This window comes from Schistocerca piceifrons, chromosome 9 (genome assembly GCF_021461385.2).
Source record: "Schistocerca piceifrons isolate TAMUIC-IGC-003096 chromosome 9, iqSchPice1.1, whole genome shotgun sequence".
Taxonomy (NCBI): Eukaryota; Metazoa; Arthropoda; class Insecta; order Orthoptera; family Acrididae; genus Schistocerca; species Schistocerca piceifrons.
In genome coordinates this window covers 103,581,729-103,606,206 of record NC_060146.1, presented here as the reverse complement: position 1 = coordinate 103,606,206, position 24,478 = coordinate 103,581,729, and the positions used below count along the sequence as shown (strand labels likewise).

At 43.8% G+C, this 24,478-nt stretch overlaps 1 protein-coding gene across 1 annotated transcript in view; it reads left to right on the top strand.

Moving 5' to 3' along the window:
* LOC124716738 overlaps positions 1-24,478 on the top strand; it is a 105,067-nt gene that overhangs the window by 41,579 nt on the left and 39,010 nt on the right. The window contains exon 3 of the mRNA XM_047243281.1: positions 23,531-23,682. Coding sequence (XP_047099237.1) covers positions 23,531-23,682 — 152 coding nt within the window. The remainder of the gene's footprint in view (positions 1-23,530; positions 23,683-24,478) is intronic.

Here is a 24,478-nt window from a genome sequence, read left to right as displayed (position 1 = left end):
AGGGACTTCGAACGACTTGTTGAGTTCACGCCACGTCGAGCTACTGCATTGCGCCGGGCAAAAGCAGGTCCGACACGATATTAAGTGGTATCCCATGACTTTTGTGACCTGAAATGTCTTACGTCATATGTGTACATTATATTCAATTCCCGATGTAAGCGTTGTTCAGTTACACTATTTCGTCGTCAACTGCGGCCTTCAGTCAGCCAAGTGCCGGTGCGTGTACTCTTCAAGGCCTCTTCAGTCGACGAATTACCATGTATCCTATATTGTGTGCTAGTCTGATTTCTAATTTAGTTTCTTAGTATTTTACTTTATCCCTTTTTCCTTTCTTTTTAGACAAATCGCCCGGTGGTGACTTGCTAAAAAGTCTAAAGCGGCAATGACACAGTTCGGTGATGTGAGTCTAAAATATGTAAGGGGCAGTCAAATAAAAACGAGACCAACTAATATAAGGAACATGGTGCGGACATTGGTAACGCAGGTATGTGTGCGTATGGAAGTGCCCTCTATTGGGAATCAAGAAGGAACCGTGCGAACGTTCACTCCTGAGCCATTCACTGCCTGTTAGATGCGCTCGATGTGAGGTCAGCCAGTCCTGTGTGCATCCAGCGTCTACATCTACATCTATAAACCACCGTGAGGTGCATCGCAGAAATTACGACCTATTGTCCTAGTTATTAGGTTTTCTTCCTGTTCCGTTCACAAGAATTATTGTTTGAATGCCTCTGTGCGGGCAGTAATTATTCTAATCTTATCCTCACGATCCCAGTGTGAGCGATACGTAGGTGGTTGTTGTATATTCCTTGAGTAATCATTTAAAACTGGTTCTTGAAACTTTGTTAACAGACTTTCTCGGGATAGTTTACGTCCACCTTCAAGAGTCTTCCAGTTGAGTTCCTTCAGTATCTCTGTGACACTCTCCCACGGATTAAATAAACATGTGACCATTCGTGCTGTCCTTCTCTGTATACGTTCAATACCCCCTGTTAGTACTATTTATTGAGTGTCCCACACACTTCAGCAATATTCTAGAACCAATCACACGGGTGATTTGTAAGCAATCTCCTTTGTAGACTGATTGCACTTTCCCAGTATTCAACCAGTAAACTGAAGGCTACCACCTGCTTTTCTCACAACTGATCATATGTGATCATTCCATTTCATATCCCAACAAAGTGTTACACGCAGCTATTTGTATGAGTTTGTCGATTCCAACAGTGACTCATTGATATTACAGTCATTGGACACTACGTTTTTCGATTTGTGAAGTGCAAAATTTTACATTTATGAACATTTAGAACAAATTGCCAGTCTGTATCACGTTGAAATCTTATCAAGATTACTGAATATTTATGCAGCTTCTATCAGATAGTACTAAAAATACTGATTTTCCTATTAATATTGTCTGCAAGGTCAGATGGTTCAAATGGCTCTGAGCACTATGGGACTTAACATCTGAGGTCATCAGTCCCCTAGAACTTAGAACTACTTAAACCTAACTAACCTAAGGACATCACACACATCCATGCCCGAGGCAGGATTAGAACCTGCGATCGTATCGGTTGCGTGGTTCCAGACTGAAGCACCTAGAACCGCTCCGCCAAACCGGCCGGCGTCTGCAAGGTCATTAATATTCAGCATGAACAGCACGGATCCCAACACACTTCCCTGGGGTACACCCAAAGTTACTTCTACATCTGAAGATGAATCTCCAAGATGACATGCTGTGTCCTCCCTACCAAAAAGTCCTCAATCCAGTCACAAATTTCACTTGATGCCCATAAGATCGTAATTTTGACAACAAGTCTAGGTGCGGTACTGACTCAGATGGTTTTTCGGAGATCAAGAAATGCTGCACTTACCTGATTGCCTTGATCTAAAGCTTTCAGTATGCCATGTGGGAAAAGTGCGAGTTGGGTTTGACATGATGGATGTTTTAGAAATCCATGCTGGTTGGCAGTGAGAAGGTCATTCTGTTCAGTATACCTCATTATGTTTGAGCTCAGAATATGTTCTAAGATTCTACAACAAATCGATCCACTTCACAGTGGAGGCCTGGAAAGAGGAACAGCGAGGTATGGTGAGGATGGTGAATGCGGGAGTGTCGAGAAGCGAAATTCATGTCCGAACGTCTGCTGTGTATGGCGAACAAGATACGTCACGGGAGCGTGTGTTTGCATGGAGTAAACGATTTCGAGGAGGTCGGTGGATTCTGCTGTAAGAAATGGGCGGCAGTGTAACGCATTCGGCCCATGCTGGGAATCAGTCACAGTACCGCTCACGGTGTTTTGGCAGATCATCTCAAGTTCCACAAAATCTGTGCGCAGTGGGTTCCCCACAGAGGAGCACAGAATGTCATCGCTTCAGCACGTGGAACAATATCGCAATGAAGAATATCGTTTCTTGACTCGTATTGTCCTGGAAGAAGAAGCATGGTTTCATGATTTTGAGCTGGAGTGCAAGCCTAATAGCTAACATAGGTGAAGGCATCGCAAGGCTCTGAGCACTATGGGACTTAACATCTGAGGTCATCAGTCCCCTAGAACTTTGAACTACTTAAACCTAACTAACCTAAGAACGTCACACACATCCATGCCCGAGGCAGGATTCGAACCTGCGACCGTAGCAGTCGCGCGGTTCCGGACTGAGCGCCTAGAACCGCTAGACCACCGCGGCCGGCCAACATAGGTGAAAATCAACAGTCGATATCCTATCATCTTGTTCCTTCTCTTTGTCAGTGTTTTCCTCACCCTATCAGTCCATCTAATTTTCAACATTCGTCTGTAGCATAACATCTCAAATGCTTCGATTCCTCACCGTTCCGGTTTTCCCACAGTCCATGTTTCACTGCCATACAAGCTGTGCTCCAAACGTGTATTATTAGAAATTTCTTCCTCAGGTTAAGGCCCATGTTCGATACTAGCAGACTTCTTTTGGCCGGGAATGCCCTTTTTGCCATTCCTAGTCTGCTTTTGATGTCCTCCTTGCTCCGTCCGTCATTGGTTATTTTGCTGCCTAGGTAGCAGGATTCCTTAACTTCATCTACTTCGTGACCATCAATCCTGATGTTAAGTTTCTCTTTGTTCTCATTTCTGCTACTTCTCATTACTTTCGTCTTTCTTCGGTTTACTCTCAATCCGTATTTTGTACTTATTAGAGTGTTCATCCATTCAGAAGATACTCTAATGCTTATTCACTTTCACTCAGGACAGAAATGTCATTAGCGAATGTATCACTAATATCCTTTCATCTTGAATTTTAACTCCACTCCTAAATCTTTCTTTTATTTCCATCTCATTGCTTCTTCGATGTACAGATTGAGAAAGTCTACATTGCCGTCTTACACCCGTTTTAATCCGCATTTCGTTCTTGGTCGTCTACTCTTATTATTCCCTCTTGGTTCTTGTCCATATCGTATATTACCCGTCTCTCTCTATAGCTTACCCCTATTTTTCTTAGAATTTCGAACACCTTTCACCATTTTATATCGCCGAACGCTTTTTGCAGGTCGACAAATCCTATGAACATGTCTCGATTTTTCTTTAGTGTTGCTTCCATTATCGACCACAACGTTGGAATTGCCTCTCTGGTGCCTTTACCTTTCCTAAATGCAAACTGATCTTCATCTGGCACATCCACAGTTTTCTTTTCCATTCTTCTGTATGTTATTCTTCTCTTTTGCTTGGATGCATGAACTGTTAAGTCTCACTTGTCCGCTCTTGCAGTCTTCGGAATTGTGTCGATGATATTATTCCGAAAGTCAGACGATATATTGCCAGACTCATACATTCTACACGCCAACATGAATACTCGTTTTGTTACCACTTCCCCCAATGATTTTAGAAATTCTGGTGGAATGTTATCTATCCCTTCTGCCTTATTTGATATTAAGTTCTTCAAAGTTCTCTTAAATTCTGATTCTAATGCTGGATTCTGCATCTTTTCCCTGTGTATTCCTGTTTCTTCTTGTATCACATCAGACAATCTTCCCCCTCATAGAGGCCTTTAGTGTACTCTTTCCACCTATCCGCTTTCTCCTCTGCATTTAACAACCTAATTCCGGTCGCAGTCTTAATGTTACCATCCTTGCTTTTAATTTCACAGAAGATTGTTCTGACTTTCCTATATGCTGAGTCAGTTTCTCCGACATTTGTATCCTTTTAGATTTCTTTACGTTTTTCATTAATCCATTTCGTCTTAGCTTCCCTGCACTTTCTATTTATTTCATTCCTCAGTGACTTGCATTTCTGTATTCCTGAATTTCCCTGAACATTTTTATACTTCCTTCTTTCATCGATCAGCTGAAGTACTTCTGTTACCCGTAGTTTCTTCGCAATTACCTCATTTGTACCTAAGTTTTTCTTTCCAACTTCTGTGATGGGCCTTTTCAGACATGTCCATTCAACTATACTTCCTAGTGAGCTATTCTTTATTTCTTTATCTTTAGCCTTAGAGAACTTCAAGCGTATCTCGTCATTCCTTGGACTTCCGTATCCCCCTTCCTTGCATGTTGACTCTTCCTGACTAATCTCTTAATCTTCAAGCTACTATCACTACTGAATTGTGATCTGAGTCTATATCTGCTCCTGGATAAGCCTTAAAATCCAGTATCTGATTTCGAAATATCTGTCTGACCATGATGTAATCTAACTGAAATCTTCCCGTATCATCCGCCCTTTTCCAAGTATACCTCCTCCTCTTGTGATTCTTAAACAGAGTATTCGCTGTTACTAGCTAAAATTTATTACAGAACTAAATTAGTCTTTCTCCTCTGTCACTCCTTGTCCCAAGTCCGTGTTCTACTGTAACCTTTTCTTCTGCTCCTTCCCCTAGAACTGCAATCCATTCCCCCATGACTATTAGATTTTCAGAACTCAGAAAAATGAGCTGCCACAAGGCAGCGTGCTTGAGCCCCTATTATTCAACATCTATACCAACGATCAACCTATCCCTGGAGGAACACGAAGCTTTATTTATTCTGAAGACTACGCTATCACTACTCAGGCTGGCTGTTTTGAGACTGTAGAAGATAAGCTATCAAAATCTTTGGAAGAATTCACTGTTTAATATTAAGGGAATTACTTGAAACCCAATCCTGCCAAGACTCAGACCTGCGCTTTCCACCTGAAGAATAAGCAGGCAAATAGATCCTTAAATATATCCTGGGGAGGCATCGTACTCGAACATATCCTACTCCCAAATATCTGGGAGAAATTCTGGATCGCGCGCTAACATATAAAAAGCATTGTCTAAACACCAAACAGAAAGTGGCAGCCTGAAATAACATAGTGCGAAAATGGACAGGTACATCATAGGGTGTTAATACATGCACTGTGCGCTCAAGCGCGCTTGCTCTAAACATAGATTTCTTTACGTTTTTCATTAATCCATTTCGTCTTAGCTTCCCTGCACTTTCTATTTATTTCATTCCTCAGTGACTTGTATTTCTGTATTCCTGAATTTCCCTGAACATTTTTATACTTCCTTCTTTCATCGATCAGCTGAAGTACTCCTGTTACCCGTAGTTTCTTCGCAATTACCTCCTTTGTACCTAAGTTTTTCTTTCCAACACTGCTGATATACATGTTCGGTATGCTAGAAGTCCAGTCATGCCAGGAACGTAGATGTGCCTCTAAATGAGTCGTGCCGTATTATCACGGGTTGTTTAAGACCTTCTTCTGTGGACAAACTCCACTGCCCCGTTGGCATAGCTCCTCCCGAAATCAGACGTGAGATAGCTGCGAAATATGAGAAAAGTAAGGCCACGCCAAAGAAAGCCCATCCACTATATGGTCGTTAGCCCGCACATCTTAGGCTGAAATCAAGAAAGAGCTTCTTTACAACTGCTGAGGCTCTCATCGAGAATCCAAATGCGGCAAGGATCTCGCGATGGCGGGAAAAATGGAAGAATGTCGGTATTTGGGAGAATGGACGGCTCCAAATTAAGAACTTCCCCCTGGACATTCGAAGAAGTGGTCAATATGGAAGTCTCTCAATAGATTACGATCAAACACAACAAGATGCAAGACCAGTCTGTGGACTTGGGTTTCTCTGTGGACTCAGTTCTTTGCCAGTGTGGCGTTGAGCAGACTAACAGCCATTTCCTTCAGTGCTCCTCATCACCAACCACCTGCACCATGCAAGACCGTATAAGAGGTACACCAAATGCACTCGTTGACACGATAAAAAAATCTCCTTTACGTATTGTATTACCCTTTCAATACCCTCATATACTCTTCATCTTCAGCTTGCGACGTCGGCATTTACACCTAAACTATAGTTATTGGTGTTGGTTTGCTGTCGATTCTGATAAGAACAAACCTGTCACTGAACTGTTCACAGTAACACACTCTCTGCCCTACCTTCCCATTCATAACGCATCTTACTCCCGTTAAACCATTTTCTGCTGCTGTTGATATTATCCTCTAGCCATCTGACCAGAAATCCTTGTCTTCTTTCCATTTCATTTCACTGACCCCCTACTATACCTAGATTGACGCTCTGCATTTCCCTTTTCAGCTTTTCTAGCTTCCCTACCACGCCGTAGGGGGCCCAAAAATTCTGAGGATAGCTTTGACATAAGCCGAAACCGGTCAATAAACAAATGTTGCGATCTCGACTGTTGAGTTTAACTTAAGTATAGCACCACATCGCTGCACTCCAGACAATGTTGTCTGAATTTATAAGAGCTAACAACAGAACCACATGGATTCTCCCCCACAGAATAAAAAGTTCCAAAACCGTGCACTCCAGCTCCGGGAAAGACAGATTACCGTTTTCTTTTACTGCAAGGCCCACCTCCTCATTGACTTTCTAGAATGTGTCTCCACAATTGATGCACAGTGGTACGTGGACACTTTGCAAAAACTGAAGCGCACCATCAGCCTACTCACATGTTGTTTCGGCTACGCTGCAGAAGCTGTGTTTGAATCGCCATGCACATCCTCCATAAAGCGCCGATCTCTCCTCGTGCTATTTCCATATTTCTAAAGCCGTGAAGAAAGACATTCGTGTCCGCCTGTTTGCTTCGACGACGAGATGCACGCCTGGGTTCAACCATAGTTTCGTAGGCAACCGCAAACATTTTTCCATGAACGCATTGACCCTATTGTCTCACTGTGGGATAAACGTGCTCGTGTCCACAACTATTGCGATTGCTTTTGAAATACACTATTGCCCATTAAAATTGCTACACCACGAAGATGACGTGCTACAGGCGCGAAATTTAACCGACAGGAAGAAGATGCTGTGATATGCAAATGATTAGCATTTCAGAGCATTCACACGAGGTTAGCGCCGGTGGTGACACCTACATCGTGCTGAGACGAGGAAAGTTTCCAACCGATTTCTCATACACAAACAGCAGTTGACCGGCGTTGCCTGATGAAACGTTGTTGTGATGCCTCGTGTAAGGATGAGAAATGGGTAACATCACGTTTCCGACTTTCGTAAAGGTCGGATTGTAGACTATCGTGATTGCAGTTTATCGTATCGCGACACTGCTGCTCGCGTTGGTCGAGATCCAATGACTCTTAGCAGAATATGGAATCCGTGGGTTCAGGAGGGTAATACGGAACGCCGTGCTGCATCCCAACTGCCTCGTATCACTAGCAGTCGAGATGACTGGCATCTTATCCGCATGAATGTAACGGATCGTGCGGCCACGTCTTGATCCCTGAGTCAACAGATGGGGATGTTTGCAGGCCAACAACCATCTGCACGAACAGTTCGACGACGTTTGCAACAGCATGGACTATCAGCTCGGAGAGCATGGCTGCGGTTACCCTTGACGCTGCATCACAGACAGGAGCGCCTGCGATGGTGTACTCATCGACGAACCTGGGTGCAAGAATGGCAAAACGTCATTTTTTCGGATAAATCCAGGTTCTGTTTACAGCATCATGATGGTCGCTACCGTATTTGGAGACATCGCGGTGAACGCACATTGGAAGCGTGTATTCGTCATTGCCATACTGGCGTATCACCCGGCGTGATGGTATGGGGTCGCATTGGTTACACGTTTCCGTCACCTCTCGTTCGCTTTGACGGCACTTTGAACAGTGGACGTTACATTTCAGATGTGATGCGACCCGTGGCCCTACCCTTCATTCGATCCCTGCGAAACCCTAAATTCCAGCAGGATAATGCACGACCGCATGTTGCAGGTCCTGTTCGGGCCTTTCTGGATACAGAAAATGTTCGACTGCTCCCCTGGCCAGCACATTCTCCAGATCTCTCACCAATTGAAAACGTCTGGTCAATGGTGGCCGAGCAACTGACTCGTCACAATACGCCAGTCACTACTCTTGATGAACTGTGGTATCGTGTTGAAGCTGCATGGGCAGCTGTATCTGTACACGCTATCCAAGCTCTGTTTGACTCAATGCCCAGGCGTATCAAAGCCGTTATTACGGCCAGAGGTGGTTGTTCTGGGTACTGATTTCTCAGGAACTATGCACCCAAATTGCGTGAAAATGTAATGACACGTCAGTTCTAGTATAATATATTTGTCCAATGAATACCCGTTCATCATTTGCATTTCTTCTTGGTGTAGCAATTTTAATGGCCAGTTGTGTAATAAACAGTTTACTTACTTTTTTTCCATTTGTCTCGTTATCATGTGACTGCCTCTTATATAATAATGAAATGCGTATTTGTAGTTTCATCACAGTTTAGTCCAGACAGATCGTGATGGTAGAAAGTTTGTTATGGGTCTCGAAGATACCTAAGATAAGTGTTACTTACGTGTGATGTAAGTTGTAGACATTATCTTATAACTGATTCATGGAGCAATTTCACTTTCCACAAGGTCTTTTAACTAACTCATACAGTCGTACAAGATGAACGGTTAAAATCTGAGAACTGTTGCGTTTGGATTGTTATCAAGAATGGTGCGTATTAAAAGTCTACTATTGCAGCTAAGTCAAAAGTATAACTATAAAGAAACTGCAACCCCACCCTTTCTTATTACAAATGTTACGTATGTTGGTGTTATGCATGTCTGTTACTTTACATAAGTAATATAAATACTGTTATGATAGAGTACGGTAAAAACTTTCATATGTGGCGTTTGGCATGTCTTCATTAGTAAGTGCATGCAGTGTTCAACAACAACAAACTTCATTCTGATGTTCAATCCCTAATTGTGCCTGCACGTTTTTGAATCTTGAAATATGCTTCCATATAATTAAATTAATAGCCTTACTATTAACAACATTTTTAAATTGTGTACTAGCTAACACAGTCTCTAGTTATAAAATTGTATTATGTACTAAGTAATATAAACCAGTTTCTAAAATGCGAAGTACAGAGATGAAATGTCAGTAGTATGCTTGCAAGAGAATACTGTAGAGCCTAGATAATTTAAATTGAGGAAAATTGCTTAAATCCTGTTTCCACAGCAATAGAACCCTAGTCATTACTGATTTGAGACTGACGAAGCTCCAGGCCTTTTGAAGAATGGGCGAGTGTCAGCTCGTGGGCGATGTCCTGTACTAAACTTCGGGTTGGGAGCACAAACACTATTATTACTCATACCTTAGGTTGTTTCAGTAGACTTTGTCCCCTGCATTATTTCAAACTTTTCTTTCACACTCTTGGAAGAAAAAGATTTAATACGGAAATTACCAGTTTTTACGTAATGAAAGATTTCGTTAGTTGAAAGGCAACTTACCACATCCAAACAATCTTCGAAAGAGACCTTATACCTTGTTACATCATCAGATACTTCAGTTCACTGCCAACATATAGGGTGTTTCCGTAAGAGCGTGTAAAAACGTAACAGGCCCGTGTCTCGTGGTCGTGCGGTAGCGTCCTCGCTTCCCACGCGCGGGTTCCCGTGTTCGATTCCCGGCGGGGTCAGGGATTTTCTCTGCCTCGTGATGGCTGGGTGTTGTGTGCTGTCCTTAGGTTAGTTAGGTTTAAGTAGTTCTAAGTTCTAGGGGACTTATGATCACAGCAGTTGAGTCCCATAGTGCTCAGAGCCATTTGATTTGAAAAACGTAACAGGACATAGAGAATGCTCCACTAAACAAGTTAGGATAGGAAACCTCGTGTCGGATAAGCCTGCTTTGTCTAGTTTTACCGTCTTCCAGTCTATTCACAACTAACATGCGTACAAGTTCACACGTACACTATTGTTTAATTGAATGTATACTCCTTATTTCCTGCAAGGAAACAAGGAGGGCGAGCCTGATTACCAGGAAGTCATGATGCAAGTCATGTTTACAGAATGAGATTTTTCACTCTGCAGCGGAGTGTGCGCTGATACGAAACTTCCTGGCACATTAAAACGGTGTGCCGGACCGAGACTCGAACTCAGGACGCCGGCCGAAGTGGCCGAGCAGTTCTAGGAGCTACAGTCTGGAATCGCGCGACCACTACGGTCGCAGGTTCGAATCCTGCCTCGGGCATGGATGTGTGTGATGTCCTTAGGTTAGTTAGGTTTAAGTAGTTCTAAGTTCTAGGGGACTGATGACCTCAGAAGTTAAGTCCCATAGCGCTCAGAGCCATTTTAACCATTTTTTTTTTTTTTTTAACTCGGAACCTTTGCCTTTTGCGGGCAAGTGCTCTACCAACTGACCTACCCAAGCACGACTCACGCCCCGTCCTCACAGCTTTACTTCCGCCAGTATCTCGTCTCCTACCTTCCAAACTTTACAGAAGCTCTCCTGCGAACCTAGCAGAACTAGCACTTCTGAAAGAAAGGATACTGAGGAGACATGGCTTAGCCACAGCCTGGGGGATGTTTCCAGAATGAGATTTTTCTCTCTGCAGCGGAGTGTGCGCTGATACGACACTTCCTGGCAGATTAAAACGGTGTTCCGGACCGAGATTCGAACTCGGGATCTTTGCATTTCGCGGACAAGTGCTCTACCAGGAAGTTTCGAAGTCATGTTTACTTTACTTCTCCATAAGGTGGCTCTGTTGTGTCGTATTCACATTGTCCCATGACAGAAGGTGCTATGAATCAACGACAGATCCATTCATTACTCAGCGCTGTTCAGAGGCGTACAGCACAATACGGTGGAGCAGTACCGGTACTATTTCCTGGTCGTTGGATTGGTTCAAATGGCTCTGAGCACTATGGGACTTAACATCTAAGGTCATCAGTACCCTAGAACTTAGAACTCCTTAAACCTAACTAACCTAAGGACATTACACACATCCATGCCCGAGGCAGGATTCTAACCTGCGACCGTTGCGGTCGCGCGGTTCCAGACTGAAGCGCCTAGAACCGGTCGACCACCCCGGCCGGCGTTGGATTGGAAGGGGAGGTTCTATTGCATGGCCTGCGAGGTCACCTAACCTGAATCTCCTTAATTATTTCCTATGGGGACATTAAAGTCACTTGTGTATGAGACCCCATTGGATACGGAGGTGGAATTAGTTGCCAGAATTGTAGCTGCCTGTGATGTGATTCGAACACACACTAGGAATATCTGTCAGGGTGCGTCAGAATCTTGTTCGCCGATATCTTGCATTGAGGTTGATTTCCGTCAGTTTCAGCACATTTTGTAAGACACAGTGCAAACGGTCCGTTCATTGTGTCAGCGATGGTATTTGCATTTAATGTAAATAAAAAAGTACACAGTAATGTTATTTTATTCCCATTAACTCCTTAAGCTGGCTTCTCCGACCTCAGGTCCCCTACCTTTCCAGTGGAGCAACCTCTATGTCCCGTAAAATTTTTGTACGTTCTTACGGAAACATCCTGCAGATTATCTTTGACATAAGCAGTCTGAAAAAGGGCGATATATCTCTGTTAAAAGCAGCATTGTAAACCATCTTGCCTATTCATAGTGTAAACCAGTAATAAACTACCCTCAACTGCCTATCAGCCCATTAGACATATAATGAAACTCATAAAACCTTCGGAGATTAGGTCTTTGTGGGATTGTTCCATTTGCTGATGACCTCAGTCTAGTAGCCATACCGAATAAGAAACCCATTGTAAGAAAGTAACAGTATCATCTTCGATGAAGTGGCACAGAATACTATAGGGAACATTTTACCAACGGGAAGCGCTCATTAAGGACTACTGTATGACGAAAGAAGCAATTTATGTCGAGAAATTGTTTTACTGCAGATAATACCTGAACGCTTTATACACTGTGCTCCATTGATATTGTCTTGAAAAGAGTTTATAAGATGAAATCGATGAGAGAATGGAATGTAGTTGAATTAAATCAGGTGATGCCGGGGTAATGAGGTAAGGAAATGATACATAAAAGTAGTGGTCGAGTTTTGCTATTTGGGCAGTGAAGTAACCGACGATGCCCAGAATAGGAAGGATATAAAAATCAGTCTGGCAATAGCAAGAAATTCGTGCCTGAAGAAGATAAACTTGTTAACATTAGAGATAAATTTGAGTGTTAAGGAAGCCTTCTATTGAAACAGTTGCCTCGAGTGGAACCATGTAAGGAAGTGAGAAGTGGAGTATAAGCAGTTTAGACACAAAGAGAATAGGATCTTCTGAAATATAAAATACGGTACTGCAGGAGAATGTTGCGTATGAAATTGTTAGTGGGGTGTCAATGAGGAGGTACTGAGTCGAACTGAGGAGAAAACAAATTTGTGGCATAACTTAAGTAGGGGTCGGTTGGTAAGACGCATTCTGAGACGTCAGTGAATCGTAGATTTAATAAGGGAGGGAAGTGTAGGGAGACGAGGGTGGGATGGGGGCGGGAGATTGTAGAGGAAGGCCAAGCCTTGACAATAATAACCAGGTTCAGATGTCAGTAACTTGCAGTAGGTACGTTGAGATGAAAAGGCCTGCACAGGATGGAATAGGAATGAGAGAACATCAAACCAGTCTTTGGAATGAAGACCGCAAGAACAACAACAACAACACGCTCATTTACAGACAGCGGAATACTTAGGCTGACCTAGATAAATTGATACAGTTACGAACATTACGAAAGGAAGGTGAATATTTCTCGAGCTGCTAGAGAATCACCTTTTTTTCACTCAAGAAAAGAACGCGCTTTTTGACATTACCTTTTCCAGTTCGATATACTTTGTCAACGTGATTTCCGTGATTGTATTCTGTACCTACGCTATGTGATGGAGTATCCGGACACCAGGCTGAAAATGACTAACAAGTACATGGCATCCTTCATCGGTAATGCTGGAATTCAGTATGGCGTTGGCCCACCCTTAGCCTCGATGACATCTTCCACCCTTGCAGGCATACGTTCAGTCAGGTGCTGGAAGGTTTCTTGGGGAATGACAGCCCATTCTTCACGGAGTGCCGCACTTAGGAGAGGTAGCGACGTCGGTCACGAAGTCGGCGTTCCAAAACATCCCAAACAGGTGTTCTATAGGATTCAGACCAGGACTCTGTGCAGGCCAGTCCATCACAAGGATGTTACTGTCGTGTAACGGCTCCACCACTGGCCGTGCATTATGCAGAGGTGCTCGATCGTGTTGAGGGATGCAATCGCTATCCCCGAATTGCTCTTCAGTAGTGGGAAGCAAGAAGATGCTTAAAACATAAACGTAGGTCTGTGCTGTGATAGTGCCATGCAGAACAAGTGGTGCAAGCCCTCTCCATGAAAAACACGACCACACCATAACACCACCGCCTCCGAGTTTTACTGTTGGCACTACACATGCTGGCAGATGACGTTCACCGGGCATTCGCCATACCCACATACTGCCATCGGATCGCCATATTGTGTACCGTGATTCGTCACTCCACCCAACATTTTTCCACTGTTCAATCGTCAAATGTTTACGCTCCTTACACCAAGCGAGACGTCGTTTGCCATTTACCGTCGTGATGTGTGGCTTATGAGCAGTCGCTCGAACATGAAATCCAAGTTTTCTCACCTCCCGTCTAACTGTCATAGTACTTGCAGTGGATCCTGATGCAGTTTGGAATTCGTGTGTGATGGTGTGGATAGATGTCTGCCTATTACACTCGACGACCCTCTTCAACTGTCGGCAGCCTCTGTGAGTCAACAGACGAGGTCGGCCTGTACGCTTTTGCGCTGTACGCGTCGCTTCACGTTTCCACTTCACTATCACATTGGAAAAAGTGGACCTAGGGGTGTTTAAGAGTGTGGATATCTCCCGTACAGACGTATGACACAAGTGACACCCCATCACCTGATCACTTGAGTTCCGCGGAGCGCCCCATTCTGCTCTCTCGCGGTGTCTAATGACTGCTGAAGTCGCTCATGTGGAGTATCTACCAACAGGTGGCAGCACAGTGGCTTATATGAAAATGTATGTTTTTGGGGCTGTTCGGATAGTTTTGATCACATAGTATAGTACTTTGATTGCGAAGATCAGCAAAATACTCTGCTGTGACCACTATAACCGCTTCGTTTCCCAGACTTTTTCATATGTGCGAGGTTCTGCCGGATTTGAAGCTGTGAGGGCGGTCATGAGTTGTGCTCGGGTAGCTCAGTTGGCAGAGCACTTGCCTGTGAAAGGCTAAGGATCCGAGTTCGAGTCTCGGTCCGGCACACAGTTTTAATCTGGAAGGAAGTTGCACATGTGCGATTAGTAGGAAACGAGAGGATCTGTTAGTAGGAAACGAGAGGATCCGTATATGGTAGATACGATAAACTTTTCAATAATCCATAGTTCAAAACGACTGGAACTGGGTGATTTGAGATGGTGAATTAATGCCCAGTGGCAATCCGATTGAAGGCTTTGGGTTTGACGAATGGCTGGGGAACGTTACCTTCCGCCATGTGTGGTTGCAAAATGGTTCAAATGGCTCTGGGCACTATGGGACTTAACAGCTGTGGTCATCACTCCCTGTGGTGGCAACATTGAAGCACTGAGGAGGTGGTGTTACAGTACAGGAGTGTTTTTCGTGGTCAGGGTGTGTGGTTCCGTTATTGCGCCTTAGCAAATGCTGAAGGGGAAGGATATGGACACATTTTACATCATCGTGCAACATACACAGTAGAGAAATGGTATAGAGACAATGATCGTATTATTATTTACTGTACCATGAAGCAGCATCTGTGAGGTTTGTTGACAGTAACATTCCCGAAATGGTCTGACCTGCCCTGAACCCAATGCAACACCTTTGGGATGAGCTAGAACGCCGACTTCGCTGTAGATCCCAGTGTCCAACAGCACAGCATTTTCTGATTTCTCCTCTTGAGGTAGAATGAGCTGCCATTGCTCCACAGACATTAAGATGTCTCATTGAAAGTGTCCCCAGTAAATTTCAAGCTGTCATTTAGATGAAAGATCGATATACCCCATATTAAATCAAATGAAAAAAAAAGTTTACTGTTAACAGTCACTGTTTATTTATGTCCACGGCGCTTTTCAAAGGTGCAAACTCCCATCATCAGGTGCATTTACATTCGTTAGTCTGACGTGTGTTTGTGTGTTGTGTTACGATTTTTGGAGGAATTTATGGCTCTGTCTAGTGGAGAAACAAAACACTACTTCGGAAGATGGTTTAGGTTTTTTTTTTTTAACAAAAAAGTAAACGTATATCTATCGGTAAACATAAAATAACTGAAATAGAGGACCTTTGGTAGTCACAGGTTCCTTCCACTGTCGTAACACAAGTATACTGCCATATTTTGTAAACAAATATGGCGTCTGTAAACTATTAGGTGCAAGGATCATATAGCAAAAGAGAAACATTATCACAAAGTACAAAGAATATACATCATAACAACATTATTACAGTTTACGTTTTAAAGGATTTTAGAGATCTTTGTTTTGAGGTTTTGAATTCATGCTTTGGAGTACATACTTCAGGTATTTTGTGAAGTTTATATAGCTTAAACTTCATACTCGACAAAATCTTGACAAAATCGGATTTGTATACCACCTGAAATATGTATTCCAACGCATGTATTCGACACCTCAAAACAAAGATGTCCAAAATCCTTCGAAAGTTATTCTGTAATAATGTTGTTATGATTATATTCTTTGTACTCTGTAATAATGTCTCTCTTCTGCTGTATGATCCTTGCGCCTAATAGTTTCAAGACGCCATATTTGTTTACAAAATATGACAGTACACATGTGATGTGTTACGACAGTGGAAGGAACCTACGAGCACTGGAGGTCGTTTATTTCACTTATCTTATGTTTATCGTTAGACATACGTTTACTTTTTTGTCAAAAAAAACATGTTCTGCAAGGATGTTCTGTTTCTCCACTAGACAGTGTCCTAAGTTCTTCCAAAAACCGTAACACACACACGTCATACTAAAAACCTTTGAAATGCGTCCTGACGATAAATAAACAGTGACTGGTAACAGTAAACTTGTTGTTTCCTTTGATGTCAATAACAATCACGGTAAAGCCAAACCTAAAATGATCGCATTTAAGCATCCCATATTACTGTTCACTAACAGGTCTCCAGATACATTTTATCACATAGTGTATGGTAATTTTATGGTCCCAAATTGTCAATTGTGGGGTTCTGTACAAATATACGCACTACTGTAGTCAAGAACAAAATTCTGTATACACTCCTGGAAAATGAAATAAGAACACCGTGAATTCATTGTCCCAGGATGGGGAAACTTTATTGACACATTCCTGGGGTCAGATACATCACATGATCACACTGACAGAACCACAGGCACATAGACACAGGCAACAGAGCATGCACAATGTCGGCACTAGCACAGTGTATATCCACCTTTCGCAGCAATGCAGGCTGCTATTCTCCCATGGAGACGATCGTAGAGATGCTGGATGTAGTCCTGTGGAACGGCTTGCCATGCCATTTCCACCTGGCGCCTCAGTTGGACCAGCGTTCGTGCTGGACGTCCAGACCGCGTGAGACGACGCTTCATCCAGTCCCAAACATGCTCAATGGGGGACAGATCCGGAGATCTTGCTGGCCAGGGTAGTTGACTTACACCTTCTAGAGCACTTTGGGTGGCACGGGATACATGCGGACGTGCATTGTCCTGTTGGAACAGCAAGTTCCCTTGCCGGTCTAGGAATGGTAGAACGATGGGTTCGATGACGGTTTGGATGTACCGTGCACTATTCAGTGTCCCCTCGACGATCACCAGTGGTGTACGGCCAGTGTAGGAGATCGCTCCCCACACCATGATGCCGGGTGATGGCCCTGTGTGCCTCGGTCGTATGCAGTCCTGATTGTGGCGCTCACCTACACGGCGCCAAACACGCATAAGACCATCATTGGCACCAAGGCAGAAGCGACTCTCATCGCTGAAGACGACACGTCCCCATTCGTCCCTCCATTCACGCCTGTCGCGACACCACTGGAGGCGGGCTGCACGATGTTGGGGCGTGAGTGGAAGACGGCCTAACGGTGTGCGGGACCGTAGCCCAGCTTCATGGAGACGGTTGCGAATGGTCCTCGCCGATACCCCAGGAGCAACAGTGTCCCTAATTTGCTGGGAAGTGGCGGTGCGGTCCCCTACGGCACTGCGTAGGATCCTACGGTCTTGGCGTGCATCCGTGCGTCGCTGCGGTCCGGTCCCAGGTCGACGGGCACGTGCGCCTTCCGCCGACCACTGGCGACAACATCGATGTACTGTGGAGACCTCACGCCCCACGTGTTGAGCAATTCGGCGGTACGTCCACCCGGCCTCCCGCATGCCCACTATACGCCCTCGCTCAAAGTCCGTCAACTGCACATACGGTTCACGTCCACGCTGTCGCGGCATGCTACCAGTGTTAAAGACTGCGATGGAGCTCCGTATGCCACGGCAAACTGGCTGACACTGACGGCGGCGGTGCACAAATGCTGCGCAGCTAGCGCCATTCGACGGCCAACACCGCGGTTCCTGGTGTGTCCGCTGTGCCGTGCGTGTGATCATTGCTTGTACAGCGCTCTCGCAGTGTCCGGAGCAAGTATGGTGGGTCTGACACACCGGTGTCAATGTGTTCTTTTTTCCATTTCCAGGAGTGTACGTACCGTACTCAAGCATTTCATTTACATATGTTTTAACGCAAATACTCATGAGCATCTCATTTATTTTCTGCATGTAGGGTACCACAGCCTTATATTTGTTAAAATACATTTTAACTGATTTATGGAGCGTTTCCGCCTAGGTTGTAAGTGGCAAGTATACAGTTTATGGAAGTCCGAGCTTTAATAAAGCGAATACTGTTCAACAACAGCCGAGGTGAAAATCTGTAAAATGTCTTAACTCATGAGTACGGTTTGAAACGCGCCACACACTTCACAAAAATGGTTCAAATGGCTCTGAGCACTATGGGACTCAACTGCTGAGGTCATTAGTCCCCTAGAACTTAGAACTAGTAAACCTAACTAACCTAAGGACATCACAAACATCCATGCCCGAGGCAGGATTCGAACCTGCGACCGTAGCGGTCTTGCGGTTCCAGACTGCAGCGCCTTTAACCGCACGGCCACTTCGGCCGGCACACACTTCACATTTCATCAGTATATGATTATCATAGGTATGACACCATGCAGTGTGTCATTCGTTATGGCAATAATAGAAGCCTAATGCTGTAACATAGTTGACGTTCTGTTTTCTGTATATAATATGCTGGAACCACATTCTGTGAAGCATAGTGATAATCTTTGTTGTCAAAACGGATGGTAAATGAAATATTCGCTGCAGTCAGCAATATATCGTAATGAATAAGGCGTTGTGTAAGACTTCCAAAGGCTTCGTTTGCATTTTTACCATGGTCCAAATTTTGTTTTCATATATTATTACAAAAGAAGTTAAAACACGCCAACAGATTCAGTATGTCAACAGGAACACACTCGCAATGTTTTTCGACAGTATAATTTCCCAAGAGAGGGAAATACTGCTGTTTATCTGTACAGCCACGATTATTTTTCACGCGATTTGAATAACAAATCTTTCTGGATATTCTTCGCGGAAAAGCGTTATCCTTAGTTGTTTGCATGACGGCCAGAGGCTGTTCTTTCTTTCTCGCAGAGAGGCACAGCAAACTTTACTCACCGACAAAGTGACAAAAGGGAACAAGACTTATGAGACTTTTATACAAGAGCTGAATTATCGGGTGTAAATAATTCATAGTGGGTTTACGCCTCGTAATCACGGTACATAAAGGAACCTCGGGTGTTTTGCAATTCAAAGCCCTCCAGAGGAACTTGGCTCATGCCTTCAGCGCTCGTCTCCAGGTGATCACAGTCCGCCGACTTAACTGTGCCAGTGACAAACGGGAAACAAGGTGGAAATCTCGCGACAGACAGACATGTCGCAAAGAGTGCATTTACTTCTTTGTCTTTGTGGTTTGGTATACTGTACGATGGCTAAGCTAGTACTGCTCCGGTTCTTTTTCCTTTGGTAAAGTGGCGTTTTCTTCTTTATTTATTCACATTTTACTAAATTTTTAATGACACATTATCACAGGCTACACCGTAGTTCACTCAGAACTACAAAACAGAGTATTAAAACATGGAACAACAAAATTCAAGAATGAAAAACAACATTGATATCAACTTTTATAATAATAATGATAATAAATGCACAGTATAATGATTAACTACATTTTGTAAATGTTAATAATAGGTAGGGAAAGGCGAAGGGCCGTAATATGCCCATGTCACTAATGCGTGTAGCGAAAAGAAATGGTTTTAGCATGGAGCCCCGAGGAACACGCTTGCTGATTTCTTGCTATACGAGAGTGTAAACTAGTCTTCTACTTTGTGCTACTCGTATATGCAAACCAGTGGAATACAGTAACTCTAAATTCGCAATGTTCTTATTGATTTAGCAACAAAATTTTCAACAAAGCTCATTAATGGTAGCAGCTTTCGTTGTGGCTGCTCGTGATGGGGAGTAACAGCAATAAATGAAGTCAAAAAGAAATAAATTCTCGAATATCGTTTTTTGTTCTAATCACGGCGCATAGATGTAGAATGCTTAATATCCTCCAGAAACTAACATAAACATGATATCAAATTTGATACAAAGAAATGAACAGAAATTATATCACAATATAGTAGAGATTCGACCAAAACTTTGGAACGATAGACCGAGGCTCCGTTGCATACACTGAACTACCTAGAGCTGTAATTAGCTGAAACAAAAGTGGAAATTAATAAAAAAAACTACGACTGAATATTATCCCCTGCAAACATTAAAACAAATTACCAACTGCGACACATGTTGAGGAAGCTTATTCCATTTCATGATAGGCTGATTGGCGCAGCAACCGGTTTTCATAATTATATAAAGAGACAGGAAAAGGTGTATGGTCCATTTTTCTTTGCGAGGACACTGTTACGGGAAGCACATATATGGACAGGCTTGAGAACTTTCTTTTCCCCCAGTTGGAGACTGATTTGAACGACTTCATTTACCAATAGGATGGGACACCGCCACACTGGCATCTGGAAGTGCGGGAATTTTTAACTCTAAGGATTACTGAACGATGGATCGGTCGCACTGGACCAAATGATTCAGCCTTACGTTACTGGCCTCCAAGATCACCGGACCTGACAGTATGTCTTCCAATTTGTACAGATTGCATTTGACGATGCAGCTAAAATGCTGTGAAAGTGATCGTGCCTATAAATAATGGGCTTACAGCTACAGCGATAATATCTTTTCAAAAGAATATCAGTAGTTTATATGTAGACAAATTCAGGAATGGGAATGATTTAACCAGAATTGAGATCTCATTTCCAGCTTCTGAGGCTATAAGGGATATTTGTATGGTAGAGGCCATACAGTATGATCCAAAGAAATGTTGCCGGCATGATTACTAGTTATCAGAAGGGAAATGATGTTTCCAGATTTGGGAGCTTTCATCCAACTTCCAAGTTAGAGGGGCATTGTACCTGAGGAACACATTATGATCTGAAAAGACAATATCGGGTGGTCCTGTCCATCCTCTGTCAGCTTCTATCAGAGATCATTCACGTTGTAGAACGACATACAGTGGATGCTTATGGGGGACATGCTTATGAGTTGAAAATTAGGACGTTGTACTGAAATAAATGTAACTTGTCCGGTATTAGAACTTTCTTTCCAGTTTCTGAGCCTATTGGGACTGTCTGTACGGTAGAGGACGGACAGTGTTACTTGTAGAGATAATTTTGGGTTGACAGCTAGCTAACAGATAGGTAATGGAGCTGGCTTTACCACTTCTGAGACTTTCAGAAGACACAGAATGTGATCTGTATAGATGAAGTAGGTCTGACTACTAGATAACACACAAAGGGTGGAGCTGACTTTTTAGGCACATTTACTTTTCCAACCTCTGTGACTATCGTTTGTGCAATGGGAAGACTCACACTGAAATCTAGGGAATTGTTTGTGGGTTGAGAATTAGCAAATAGAATTTGACTAAAGGATTGACTGGATTACGATTTTGTTTATAAGTTCTGAAACCATCAGGAACATCGGTACAGTAGAGTAACAATATGATCTGTAGAGGCGATATTGGGTTTAATGTTGTATAATAGCTAGGAAACGGAGCTTACTTGACCAGTTTAAGGAGCTTCCTTCCAACTTTGAGGCTCTCAGAACCATTCTTGTGGTAGACAACATACATTTTCAACCATCTATCAGGAAGGGGATGGAGCTGACTTGGACACCATTAGGATCTTCTTGTCAACTTCCAAGGATATCTGTACTGTAGAGGACACATAATATGACCTAGATACATGATGATAACAACTATCTAATACTAACAAGGGAACCTCCTCATCGCACCCCCCTCAGATTTAGTTATAAGTTGGCACAGTGGATAGGCCTTGAAAAACTGAACACAGATCAATCGAGAAAACAGGAAGAAGTTGTGTGGAACTATGAAAAAAAAATAAGCAAAATACACAAACTGAGTAGTCCATGCGCAAGATAGGCAACAACAAGGAGAGTGTGAACTCAGGAGCGCCATGGTCCCGTGGTTAGCGTGAACAGCTGCGAACGAGAGGTTCTTGGTTCAAGTCTTCCCTCGAGTGAAAATTTTACTTTCTGTATTTTCGCAAAGTTATGATCTGTCCGTTCGTTCACTGACGTCTCTGTTCACTGTACTAAGTTTAGTGTATGTGTTTTGCGACCGCACCGCAAAACCGTGCGATTAGTAGACGAAAGGACGTGCCTCTCCAATGGGAACCGAAAACATTTGATCGCAAGGTCATAGGTCAACCGATTCCTGCACAGGAAAACACGTCTGATATATTCTATACGACACTGGTGACGGCATGTGCGTCACATGACAAGAATATGTTGTCGACCCACCTAACCTGTACACTTGGCGAATGGGTAAAAAGATTCTTCTACCTTGCCCAATTTAGGTTTTCTTGTGGATTTGATAATCATAAATAAAATAAAATACATTAAACTTTTCACGCGATGGAAAACTTTTTTTTTTGTTTAGTTTTGTTGTGTAATTGATCAGAGGCCTTCTGCGCCCCGCTGGTAATATGTTGAGTCACGTCTTCCCGAAATTGATGTGTTCCGTTCAATTGTTCAGAAATGTTCATTGGTTCAAGAAGGAAACCTTCTTCTCTCTTGGCTTAACACATTCCAGCTGCGAGGCGGGTCGTGGAAAGCACTCCCAAGGAAATAACAGTCGCTTTCTCTCACGTTAGCGCGTTTCCACAGAGCTAGGGAAGAGGCATTTTTTTAAAATGGTTCAAATGGCTCTGAGCACTATGGGACTTAACATCTATGGTCATCAGTTCCCTAGAACTTAGAACTACTTAAACCTAACTAACCTAAAGACATCACACAACACCCAGTCATCACGAGGCAGAGAAAATCCCTGGCCCCGCCGGGAATAAAACCCGGGAACCCGGGCGTGGGAAGCGAGAACGCTACCGCACGACCACGAGCTGCGGACAAGACTTGAACTAAGGACCTCTCGTTCCGCAGCTGCTCACGCTAACCACGGGACCACGGCGCTCCTGAGCTCACGTTATCCTTGATGTTGCCTATCCCGCGCATGGACTACTCAGTTTGTATATTTTGCTTATTTTTTTCATAGTTCCACACAACTTCTTCCTGTTTTATCGATTGATCTGTGTTCAGTTTTTCAGGCCAAGCCACTGTGCCAACTTGTTACTAAACATGAGTGGCGTGCGATGGAGAGGTTCGCTTGTAAGGAAATGAGGCTGACTTGCCCGAGCATAGGATTCTCTTCCCAATGTCTGGGATTATAAGGAACAATTTTTATGTAAGCGAACAAAAAATATGTTCTGTCGAGATGATGTCGGGTTGGCAACTAGCTAACGTAAGAGAATGGAGCTGACTTGGCCCGATTGGTGTTGCTCCCCAACCTCTATGACTGAGCTGCAATTGTGGGTCATTCGTATAGTGGAAGGGCATACATTCTAGCCCAGGGAAGTGGTACAGGTTGAGAAATAGCGAGTGGTACTGGACTGGAGCTGAGCTGACTCCCCCAGACCCAGACCTGCATGCCCCTCCTAGCGGAGACCACCACGGGAGTAGCGAGGAGTGCGCGCGCGTAGTCCCGTGGGAGAGCTATGGCTGGCACGCTGCTGATCCGCCTCCGCCATTGGTCCGCCGCTGCCTGCCAGGTCCTGGCGAGAGTCCCTCGTGTGGTGAGGAGCTGTGTGTTGTTGTGACTGCCACAGGCCCAAAAGCGTGCCCTCGTCGCCCATGGTGAAGCGCGCCTTCTCCCGCCTGGGCAACCTCACCGCCGGCTGGGGCCGCTCCATCCGCAAGCAGCACTCCCAGCTGTCCGCCGACGACAAGAAGAAGTGGTCTTCGTCACAGGACTGCTCCAGTAAGTACACGCCATGATTTCAACTTTTATTCTCAGCAGAAACCCTTAGAGTGCGTGACCGCACATTATATACCAATGACATTCCATCCTCTGAGTTTCTATTGTTGCCCCATACATCTACACCTCTATCTATATCTGTGGTGTGCGTACTGTAAGACCTTCGGTACACACACCATCAGATTATTTGACTTGTCGCTCTAACAAAGTAGGCGAGTGTCAGCAATATGTCTCGTGGTCTTATCGTGGCTTGTTTATCTTCTGCCGTTAGGTCAGACGATAGAAATGCCACTAGCACGCTTAGAGTAGCAGATTGATGGTGACCAACTTTAAACAGAACTTGATTAATTTTCACACACATTTATTAGAATATTAACAAGCGTAAAAATAACTTAACTTGGTTCTGGATGCTATTTACAATTGACACTCTGAAGTTCCTTTGGTCTTGGTACATAAATCTTATTCTCACATATCTCTGATACTTGACAAAGTGTCTGTTCATTTATCTTCATGGCTTTCTACAGGAATATGGTAATCTTATTAGGCGCAGACTGAAACTTGACTATAGACTGGTACAGACAAATGCAGACTAATGCAGATTAATGCAGACTGACTAATCGGAGGTCTGTACACTCGTTATAATACCTCACGCGTTCAGGTATCACTGCGCGAGTGTGATCCGCGAGGAGAAAAGGTTCCACGTTAGCAGCAATCTCATTGGCTGCGTTACATATTAATACGCGGATCGGCGGAAGCAGAATTTGGTCCAGCTCTAAGACAGCGCCATCTCGTAGTGCGG